This window comes from Lathyrus oleraceus, chromosome 2 (genome assembly GCF_024323335.1).
Source record: "Lathyrus oleraceus cultivar Zhongwan6 chromosome 2, CAAS_Psat_ZW6_1.0, whole genome shotgun sequence".
NCBI classification, from domain to species: Eukaryota; Viridiplantae; Streptophyta; class Magnoliopsida; order Fabales; family Fabaceae; genus Lathyrus; species Lathyrus oleraceus.
The window spans coordinates 120104077-120116962 of NC_066580.1; the positions used below are offsets into that span (position 1 = coordinate 120104077).

Here is a 12886-nt window from a genome sequence, read left to right on the forward strand (position 1 = left end):
GAGTGGGAATAAGTCAGATAAATTAACAGGGACCCATTACCTAATCTACATAGGCATACGTCAAATCAGACTTTTTTAAATAGAAAATATTTATGCTTTTTTATAACTCTATTTAATTAAAAAGACTATATCTCATACGTTAAAAAAAGTTTTTCAAACCTATCAGACTGTCTTATTTATATAAATATGAAGAAAAAAAATTGTTATTATGATTATTACTATATTGTATATTGTACTTTGAATTAAAATACAAAAATAAAACTTAATTATTTTGAAGAACTTGTGAAAATAGACTGAAAATATCTTTTGAACAATGTCATAAGCTATTTTCATAAGTTTTCCTAAATAAATAGTATCACAAAATTTATGCTGCTAGGTACACTCAAATGAGTCAATGAAAATAATTTTTTAGTATCATTGATCTTTAACATTTTTAGTCTATATAAATATGAATTAAATCGCTTATTTTCATATGTTCAAATGAAATATGCTTTTAAATAGGCTAATTAATCAATCAGATCTTTGAAAATGTCACACTTATGTCTAAAAATAAGGCTATGATATGTTACCATTCATACTTAGGCTAGAGAGTCTTAAGCTTAAAAAAGCTTAATTCGGTTCAGTCTATTCTCACCCCAAATTATAAATAGTAGTAATTTAATTTTGATGATATTTTATTTGTAATTATGAGTTTGAAATTAGGTTGTCATATTTTGTTTCTTCAATATACTAGTAAAGGACCCGTGCGTTCGCACGGGTCGCGCAAGTGCAATAATTTATTTTAAAAAAATTAAAATATAATATATTTTTTTGTTTATATATATATATATATATATATATATATATATATATATATATATATATATATATATATATATATATATATATATATATATATATATATATATATATATATATATATATATATATATATATATATATATATATATATGGTTGGATCAACGTACACAAATTTATTGCATAAGAGTTTTTTTTAATGTAATGGATGTTAAATGATCAATAAATGGGTTCAAAAATTTTTCACAAATAACTTTTTCCAGTTTGGGACATAATAAAGTAAAACATTATTAATTTATAGTAATATAATTTGCTTAATTTTTTTGTATACTATATTAAGGAAATAATCAAAAAATATAATACAAAAATATTTTTACAATTTATTGGTATATTGATATATAATAAACATTCCATTGTTAATGTTATGAATAAACATTCCATTTATCATTGAGATTTTGGACATAAGAAATAAAAATATATTTATTTAGTAATGGATGAAATTTTTCAATCTGTTACTAATTTGAGGTATAAAAGCGCAAATATTAACCTTCATAATAAATGATTATTTAACCAAAATACATAAACCATGTAAAAGAAATACCAGAACCTCATTTGTTTTAAAATATAGTAATGAATACTACCAAATGTTGAAATTAATTGCAATTGATACAGTAAGGTTTAATGCAACAAAAGATATTGAAACAAAAGGTTCACAATTTTAGTTAAAATTGTGAGAAATAAGTCCAGCAACAAAAATGATTTAACTTCGTACAATTCTTTGGTCCTTAAAAAACTGGGTTTATACAAAATCTGCCCGCAACCTTTTAGGAAGTGATGATTCATTATCCTGTAAAAAACAATTACATCCATATAAACAAATGTTAAAACATAATGTATATTTTATACAACTCATTCAATAAAATTCTAATAATAGACAACGACATTTGTTCATATAATATAACTAATGAAAAACTTACGTTCTATAAGTTTTCAAAAACTTCTTTGAACACGACATTTGTTGTAGAATTCAATGGATGGTTATCCTTGTCATGGATTAATATCTTAAGCCCTTTTTTGCTTTTGACCCTTGATATTGCAACATATAGTTGACCATGACTAAATACACTTCTAGGCAAATACAATCCAACATAATCCAATGACTGACCTTGAGATTTGTTAATTGTCATAGCATAACATATAGTTATGGGAAATTGCCTTCTAGTCATTTTGAATGGCCATGGAGATTGTGTTGGAGTCATATCCATTCTTGGAATATAGATAACCCCTCCAATATTCTTTCCAGATATAATCTTTGCCTCGATAACGTGGTTTGCCAATCTTGTAACTATAAGCCTTGTTCCATTGCAGAGACCTTCAGGTTGATCAATGTTTCGAAGCAACATAATAGGGGTCCCAATCTTCAATTTAATCTTGTGGTTAGGTAGACCGGAAGTTGTAAGTGTATTCAAAAATTCCGGGGTCAAAACATCAAAAGCTTCATTTCCTTCACCGTCAAAAGTGTCTACAGAATCTGAACTTAAATATTCCTTTTCTTCACCTTTGGGAAAATTTTTGAAATTTTATTATTATAAATCTATGTTAGTACATATAAATATATGAATGTATCTATAAATATGTTTATAATGGATAACGCATACCTGGTATGAATCCCAAAACGTATTGATTTATGATGTCAACCGTTTCAATTGTTCCTGCCAATATAGCTCTTGATTGCAAAAATTCTGGATTCTTGTAATTGTTAAGAAAATTCGGATATGTTTCACTAACAATGGCTTCTAGTGGATCATCATAGTTAGAAATTAAGAAATCATTTGGAATAGGAATATCCGTGTAACCATCGTTAGGTTCTTCCGATTTCCCATCGCCAACTTTTAATATCCAATTAGAAAACAATTCTAATTCAGATGTACTTGAAATATTGCCGGCTTGTTGGAGTCGCATGTTCTTTGTAAGCTTCAGCACAACACAATGATCCCAGATGTATGATGAATTTATTGTAGAATGTATTATATCTGAACGGCTGCCCCTTGGTACAACTGGTAATATTTGCCGAAAATCTCCACCATATACAATTACTTTCCCTCCGAATAATTTGTCAGAACAATTAGAACGCCCCATTATGTCTTTAAGGGTTTTATCAAACGCTTCAAAACAAAATCTGTGTGTCATTGGAGCTTCATCCCAAATTATCAACTTTGCCATTTTTAGTAGCTCTGCACGATCACTACCTTTGTCGATATTACATGTAGAAGACTCCATTGTAGGTATTGGAATCTTGAACATTGAATGAGTCGTTCGACCTCCTGGAAGTAGTAGTGAAGCTATGCCCGATGAAGCAACAGTTAAATAAATTTGTTTCTTTGATCTTATGTAGGAAGCTAGAGTTCTCCACATGTAGGTTTTCCATGTGCCACCGTATCCATACAAAAAAAATACGCCTCCTTGTTGATTGTTTATTGCTTCCATTATTCGCTTGAATACACCTCTTTGCTCATCTAATTTTAAAAAAATACATAGCTAACATGCAGTGAATAAATTAATTATACATTAAAAAAAATTGTAAGATAAAATCATACTTTAAAAGTTAACTTAAAAATTATTGAACGTATAATGAAAAAAACAAATCAGCTATGTATTTATAAAGTCTGATAGTGTAATACCTTGGCCATCTTTTACCATTGCATGAGTGAGCAGAATTACAATAGCTCCATTATTTTTAGGATCATTGTAGTAAGCCAAAAATTTTGATCCATAGATTTCCCATAAATTGCAATTTATGCAATTACCCCTATTTTGCAATATAAATAAACAATATTATATGATGGGATTCAGTGATGCAAAATATATAAATTTATCAAACACATAAGTTATGAAAACAATGCGCATTACTTCAAATCTTTCAGCACAACAGAAACAACAACTTTCTTCCCCGGAGTGTTGGATTGGATATGGTTTATCTCACTAACAACACCAATAATATCTACATTAAAGTAAGGTTCATTATTGAATGTGTTTGCAAATATATAAGTTATATAAGTTATAATAGAATTTAAATTACCTTCCAGTCTATCGGTTTTGCATTTGCCTTGAAGTATCTCACCAAAATCTTTAAAGAAATATCCTTTAGGTGGAATATTTTGAAGTTCGATTGCATTCATTGTGGTAGCACCAAGAAACACAATTTTTTTTGAATGATCACATACCTTCCATTGAAAATCATTGTTATAGACACTGCCATTGTTTATAATGCAGGTCATATTCTCCTTAATGACCTCTTTCCATTTCAGTAAATGGTCATGACGAATAAGGACCTGAATCCGATCACCCTAACAAAATGAAAATAATCTTCTTTTTATATGTTATACAAAAAAGCATTTTGTTGTAATTACTAACTATCATACAAAAATCTATACTTAAAAAAAGAAAAACAATTTACCAAGGAATCCATAACAATCATCTCCAAATGTTCAATACCCTTATTATTCACAACACTCCAAACATTCATTATTCGAACAGCAAGACGCCAAGTTTCTTTTGAGTCATTGTCTTTCACAGAATCAACCTTTCTACTCATTTTCACTGAAAAAAAATTCAAAAATTAATGTAACTGCAAATTTAGATGACTATAAAATTACAAACCTAATAACCTGGAAAAAAAAGAGTATATAAATTTGATAGAGGCGTGTGGCAAAATGCTGAAAAGGATCCAACCTTTGATGTTACACATATATAACATCGAATTGATTAGCAGCATTCTTGAAGAAGAAGGCGTGAAGACTGTTGTGTTCCCAAGGAAATTTTCGGCGTGCAAGTAATAGGAAAAGGCGTTTTTTATGTTGTCGAGGCAAATTTATTAATTATTTTGAAGAACTTGTGAAAATAGACTGAAAATATCTTTTGAACAATGTCATAAGCTATTTTCATAAGTTTTCCTAAATAAATAGTATCACAAAATTTATGCTGCTAGGTACACTCAAATGAGTCAATGAAAATGATTTTTTAGTATCATTGATCTTTAACATTTTTAGTCTATATAAATATGAATTAAATCGCTTATTTTCATATGTTCAAATGAAATATGCTTTTAAATAGGCTAATTAATCAATCAGATCTTTGAAAATGTCACACTTATGTCTAAAAATAAGTCTATGATATGTTACCATTCATACTTAGGCTAGAGAGTCTTAAGCTTAAAAAAGCTTAATTCGGTTCAGTCTATTCTCACCCCAAATTATAAATAGTAGTAATTTAATTTTGATGATATTTTATTTGTAATTATGAGTTTGAAATTAGGTTGTCATATTTTGTTTCTTCAATATATAATGTTTATTTAAGTATCTGTTATCCAATGAATAATAAGAAAATCTTATATTTATTAACTACAATATGAAAACTGGCCTTAAATTTTTATTGTTATTTATATTAAATAAAATATTAATAAATTATAATAACTTTATGCATTAATAGATGAAAATAAACATATAGTTAAATTCTTTAACCATCTAAATATTTTGTATCAAAATAACACAATTCATAAATGCAAAATTTTGAGATATGATATGATTTCTTTTTAAAACCAATGTCAAGGACCAAAAATATATTAGATATATAGGAATATACACCAATTTTGGGGGATAAAAGCCAAAAATCCGTAAGAAGATTTAGAGCATATTCAATGGTGCAACCGATCACTTTTAATGGGATTCATTAAGACTTGAAACAATTCATTCAACTTTAATTTCAATGTTGAAATTCTAAAAAAATCTATATAGCGACAACACAACTCTATCTTATATATAGCGACAACACAATTCCATAGGTAAAGGTCACAAAACCTTGGGTATATGACTTAAAACCTATACCCGACAGATATTTTGTTGATTGTATTTTGATTAACACATACCCTCCATTCTTTTATAAATGTCATTTTCTTAAAAAAAATGTTTTCTTTAATTATCATTTATAAAATTTAAAATAATATTAATTACTCTTTTGTCAAAATTATCCCTAAAAAATTATTAAAAAAAAGTATAAATATAATAAATAATTAAGAATATTATAGATAAAAAAATTATTATTTAAAAAATAACAATAATAATTAGTTTATGTAAAAAATCAAAAAAATAAAAATTAAAAAGGAAGGGAGTGAATACAAGTAAAATTTCCGTTCCAACTAGTAAAGGACCCGTGCGTTCGCACGGGTCGCGCAAGTGCAATAATTTATTTTAAAAAAATTAAAATATAATATATTTTTTTGTTTATATATATATATATATATATATATATATATATATATAGTTGGATCAACGTACACAAATTTATTGCATAAGAGTTTTTTTTAATGTAATGGATGTTAAATGATCGATAAATGGGTTCAAAAAATTTCCACAAATAATTTTTTCCAGTTTGGGACATAATAAAGTAAAACATTATTAATTTATAGTAATATAATTTGCTTAATTTTTTTGTATACTATATTAAGGAAATAATCAAAAAATATAATACAAAAATATTTTTACAATTTATTGATATATTGATATATAATAAACATTCCATTGTTAATGTTATGAATAAATATTCCATTTATCATTGAGATTTTGGACATAAGAAATAAAAATATATTTATTTAGTAATGGATGAAATTTTCCAATCAGTTACTAATTTGAGGTATAAAAGCGCAAATATTAACCTTCATAATAAATGATTATTTAACCAAAATACATAAACCATGTAAAAGAAATACCAGAACCTCATTTGTTTTAAAATATAGTAATGAATACTACCAAATGTTGAAATTAATTGCAATTGATACAGTAAGGTTTAATGCAACAAAAGATATTGAAACAAAAGGTTCACAATTTTAGTTAAAATTGTGAGAAATAAGTTCAGCAACAAAAATGATTTAACTTCGTACAATTCTTTGGTCCTTAAAAAACTGGGTTTATACAAAACCTGTCTACAACCTTTTAGGAAGTGATGATTCAAAACCTGTCCGCAACCTTAAAAAACTACAATAATAACTAATTTGATTTCAGGATATTGATTTCATTTTAGAATGATAAGATTGCAACAACAATAAAATAACGGTAATATTTTTTAGTAGTATAAATAGGTAATTTATTTTATCACATTTTTCACTCACATCTAGTCTAAATTTGACCAATTTATTTTATTTAATTTTAATTTTTTTGTGTACACATTTCATTTGAAAATGAACCTCAATCAACATAACACATGCTCCAATTTTATGCAAAATGATGGAAGTCCTCTTTGTATCCCAAATCAACAAAACACCCCATATTTTGGAAATCCACCTCTTATTCCAAATCCACACCATAATTCAAGATTTCAAAATTCTCTTTTTATCCCAAATCCATAAAATAATTCACCCATTGGAAATTACTCATATCATACATCACCTTACCCAATGAAAAACTCTCTTTTAATGTATTTTGATATATTTGAATCAATTTTTTAATTATATTTTATATAATATATAGTGGGATTTAGTGGGACCCATTTTCTTAGCCCACTTTAATTATTTACAATCATTTTCTTGTACAACTAAATGTATAAAGAATTGATATTCTTATTGATTTATTACAAATCATGCATAACATTAATTATCTTACGGCTGAATTATTTTAATACTCCACTGACCTAGCCAATAGAAAGGAGGCAGTGGACATAATTATTCATTTCAACCCCCAACTATATTTTGGCAAATAAATAATTTAAATATGTTGAGTTATAATACTATATATGATGACGTGAGATTGGTAAAAAGTATAGTTGCATGCTTAACTTAATCATTTCAAACAAACAATGTAGATTTTCCATTACCAATCAAAAGACAATTCACTGTATATGATAATTATACCTTGTTTTTTTTTATAAATCCTTAATTCAGTTGAATGCAAGATTCAAACATTGCTCCAACATTTCTGAACTACCTGCAATTTTAACATATGTATTAGACTTTGAAAAAAATTGTAAAAAAATGTGTTTCTATGTGTTTTCTATAATTAGTTTTGAAGGATTTCATAATAAATTTTTATGTAATTGTTTTTTTAATTTCTAACACCATTAGGCATGCTGAAACCAAACATGACATGCAATAATCTATTTATAATTTAGTCGTATACACATATTTCATAAGATGACAACGTATTTTGTTATCAATCTAAAATACTTATTAACATTTGAAGATATGATACTCATATAAATTTTGTAGTTGAAAGAGCACACAAAACACAATGTTCAACATAACAACATAGGATTTTGAATAATTTCACACACATGAATTAAATACTCATTATCATCCTTTAAACCATACATGAAATATAAATGTCAATTGTAATCCCACAAAATAAACACTTCAAAAAACTAAGAACACATCCTACAACCAAAACATATCATGTTCTTAACAACTTCATACTTAAACTCATTCTGGTGCTAAAAAGTTCATAAAATATATTTCAATATCAAATTTCCGAAAATTCTAATTAAGAAGATGGTTATATCTTTAATTTCTTGGATGGTTTGGTGCCTGATAATTGCGTAGCGTCAGACGCTTCAAAATCAACTTCTTCACCCTTGTCAGCAATTACAACATCCTTAGCCGGAGTCATTAGAATGATTGATTCTGGATCATTTTCACCAGATGCAGATAATGTTTGCTTGCAATATAAAAAATTAATTATCAGATATAAAATGAATTATAATAATACAATATTTATCATAGAAAATTATTATGTTAACAAATGAAGATACTTACTGCGGAAGTTTCCAAATTTTCTTTGTTAGGGACCAACTTTGCATATTCAGTTTTAGACTGATTCTGCACATTGAAACATCGAATATTTATTATACTTGTTAAATGTTTAAATAATACATGAATTAAGTGAATATTATACGTCTTCTACTATGTAGTCATTTTCAATCTCTTTAACAAAGGCTTCATCATCACAAAGCTTCCAAACAGACGCTTGGGAAAACGTTGGCTACACCTTAACTCTAAAAGCCATTTTCTTATTCAACAGCATTTCAAGCTCATTAGGATAAACCATTGGATCATCTTCTCCATTCTAATGGAAAAATAAAATATCAACCATGAGTGATAATCTGAACTTTACAACTCGATAAACTATTAACATTTTAACTTATGTATAACAATGTACCTCCACCATAGAGTTATGCATAAATTCAGTAGTCATTCCAAGTATAGCAGCACATTCGGAATCCTAGAATACAAATCGATATTTTGATTCACCATTGCTAACATATATCTCAATCTTGTACCTATAGTATTTTAAACGAAGAAAATAATATGATTAATAACAAATCCATTACCAAATTTATTTGCAATTCATCTAGATTATATGTACCTTGGTATAGGCTGTTCGACTTTTTGCCCACATGAACATTCATAAGCTTTTTCAGGATTAGGTGCCTTCGAAGAACACCTTGTGCAGCCATAATAAAACCATCCATACTTTGAGACAGCAAACTTCAATGTGGTTGCTACAGTAACACATAAAGTTTCCTAAAAGCAAATCAAAAATGATATTAATTTCAAAAAGCAAACAATATAATTGTAATAGTAAAGATAAATTCGGCTCTATAGTATTCAACTTACATGTTTGATTTTGCAGAACTGACTTAAGGACATATATTTCACATTATGAACAAACCTTTCTACTGGCGAATACTGAGAACCACCAGACCAATTAGAAAGAGATTTTGCAGATTGAGTAGGCTTCTCCTTCTGTTCATTAGTAGGCAACCTATAGAAATAAGATTGTTTTTGAAATTAAAAATTATGTATAATAATCTGAATATAAATAAATAAATAAAATCCATACTTAGACATAAAATCTTGAATTTCAGGGATGTCTTCATTTATCAACAATTTGGAACCACTCCATGCATTTGACACTGTAAATTGTATAATTAATATAAAAATTATTGAACGTATAATGAAAAATACAAATCAGCTATGTATTTATAAAGTCTGATAGTGTAATACCTTGGCCATCTTTTACCATTGCATGAGTGAGCAGAATTACAATAACTCCATTGTTTTTAGGATCATTGTAGTAAGCCAAAAATTTTGATCCATAGATTTCCCATAAATTGCAATTTATGCAATTACCCCTATTTTGGAATATAAATAAACAATATTATATGACGGGATTCAGTGATGCAAAATATATAAATTTATCAAACACATAAGTTATGAAAACAATGCGCATTACTTCAAATCTTTCAGCACAACAGAAACAACAATTTTCTTCCCCGGAGTGTTGGATTGGATATTGTTTATCTCACTAACAGCACCAATAATATCTACATTAAAGTAAGGTTCATTATTGAATGTGTTTGCAAATATATAAGTTATATAAGTTATAATAGAATTTAAATTACCTTCCAGTCTATCGGTTTTGCATTTGCCTTGAAGTATCTCACCAAAATCTTTAAAGAAATATCCTTTAGGTGGAATATTTTGAAGTTCGATTGCCTTCATTGTGGTACCACCAAGAAACACAATTTTTTTTGAATGATCACATACCTTCCACTGAAAATCATTGTTATAGACACTGCCATTGTTTATAATGCAGGTCATATTCTCCTTAATGACCTCTTTCCATTTCAGTAAATGGTCATGACGAATAAGGACCTGAATCCGATCACCCTAACAAAATGAAAATAATCTTCTTTTTATATGTTATACAAAAAAGCATTTTGTTGTAATTACTAACTATCATACAAAAATCTATACTTAAAAAAAGAAAAGCAATTTACCAAGGAATCCATAACAATCATCTCTAAATGTTCAATACCCTTATTATTCACAACACTCCAAACATCCATTATTCGAACTACAAGACGCCAAGTTTCTTTTGAGTCATTGATGTCTTTCACAGAATCAACCTTTCTACTCATTTTCACTGAAAAAAAATTCAAAAATTAATGTAACTGCAAATTTAGATGACTATAAAATTACAAACCTAATAACCTGGAAAAAAAAAGAGTATATAAATTTGATAGAGGTGTGTGACAAAATGCTGAAAAGGATCCAACCTTTGATGTTACACATATATAACATCGTTTTGATTGTATAATTATATGTTATTAAATTATAACTTTAAATTAAAAATAACTATTTAATATAATTGATTAATATTAATTGAGTAATTTAATATTATTGTTAATTTACCTACCAATTAATTATTATTATTGTTATTATTATTATTGATATTTACTCGCCATATATGATAAGAATATTTTTAAAATTTAAATAGTATATTTATTATTTGATTTGATTTAATTTAATTGAGATCCAAACTCTATAAATTAAAATCGGTTACTTATTATGAACAATAATATAGGGTCATTCCAATGTCAATCTATTATTAATTGAATTTTACATAGATGTAATTTTGCAATAACACGCTGGCATATTGAATCTTATACCGCTGTTATCTTTGCACTAACATATTTTATCCTTTCAACAGAATAATTATAGTAAATAGAGTTTGGATCTCAATTAAATCAAATCAAATCAAATAATAAATATATTATTTAAATTTTAAAAATATTCTTATCATATATGGCGAGTAAATATCAATAATAATAATAACAATAATAATAATTAATTGGTAGGTAAATTAACAATAATATTAAATTACTCAATTAATATTAATCAACTATATTAAATAGTTATTTTTAATTTTAAAGTTATAATTTAATAACATATAATTATACAATTAAATATTCATTTTGTCATTTAAAGAAAATCAAGTAACGATAATATTTGGCAAAAAAACTACAATAATAATTAATTTGATTTCAGAATATTGATTTCATTTTGGAATGATAAGATTGCAACAACAATAAAATAACGGTAATATTTTTTAGTAGTATAAATAGTGTTTAGTACGAAATTACTTATAGGAACATGAAAGTAGCTGTATTATGGATTGTAATTAGGGTAATTAAGTAATTATGGTGGTAATTAACATTTATATATTAAAAGTAGATAGTCTATACCTCCGGCAGTTTGAAGCCATGGGGTAAAGTCTATATTTTAGAAAACTGATTTACCCATGCATTTACTTGGTGGTACAACTATGGTAACATTTTATTTTACATTTTTTCAATAATAATATAAATCACTTTCTTTTAATAATAATAAAAATCATTATAATTATAAAAAAAAATCAATTATATTTAAAAAAAATTATAAGTGTGGCAAAACTAAAACACCAAAACAATGTCATCGTCACCTCAGTAAACCTCTCAAAATTGAAATTGCTATAACTTTGTCGAGGAGAACAAAATTGATACAAACTTAAAAGTAATATGACAATTGTTGTTTACTTTTAATTTGTCTAAAAATTTATAAATTTAACTAACAATCATCAAAGTATACATGTGTATGACATCCCTCTCAAACAATAAACTGCAACGAGATACACCCAAATCCAACTAGATAGTAGCAACCACTGAAACTAGTCAAATAGGATAACAAAGAATCCAAAACGCATTACATGAGTAAAAATCTGTCCAAGCTAATTCAAGTGTTGTAACCGGTTACAGCAAGACAAAAATCACTTTTGAGCCGAAGAAACTGGAGTTGCATCGTGGGCGTAACCGGTTAACGTAACCACGCAACCGGTTATCACTGAAAGGGATTATTTTTGTAGCAATTGTAACCGGTTACATGTTTAGTGTAACTGGTTATAGGTTCGTAAACTCTATTTTTTTTAGTTATATAATTGTGTAAATTGTGTCTCAATCATCTTGTAATGCTTGTATAAATGCATTGGAGGTATTCTCATCGATAGTTAATATAATATGCTTTCTCACACTCAATTATCTCTCTCTCAATTCCTCTCTCCCTCTCCACACACTAATTTTCTCCATTATTCACCAATATGGTGGTTCCAAGTTCTAACATTTAGTATCAGAGCCTAAATTTGATCCACAAACACCTAGTGTGAAACATGAATTCTGTCTCCAATGAAAGTATCACTGCAAACCTACCAATCCTTGATGCGAAGAA

General features: G+C 27.0%; 1 protein-coding gene across 1 annotated transcript; it reads right to left on the reverse strand.

Annotated features, from left to right (window-relative positions):
• Positions 1 to 1778: 1778 nt before the first annotated feature.
• LOC127122189 (uncharacterized) lies at positions 1779 to 3977 on the reverse strand. Its single transcript, XM_051052568.1, has 3 exons — positions 3878 to 3977; positions 2457 to 3314; positions 1779 to 2356 (listed from the first exon to the last, which is right to left on the reverse strand). The coding sequence occupies exons 1-3, from the start codon at positions 3975 to 3977 to the stop codon at positions 1779 to 1781; spliced, it is 1536 nt and encodes a 511-aa protein (XP_050908525.1).
• Positions 3978 to 12886: the final 8909 nt, after the last annotated feature.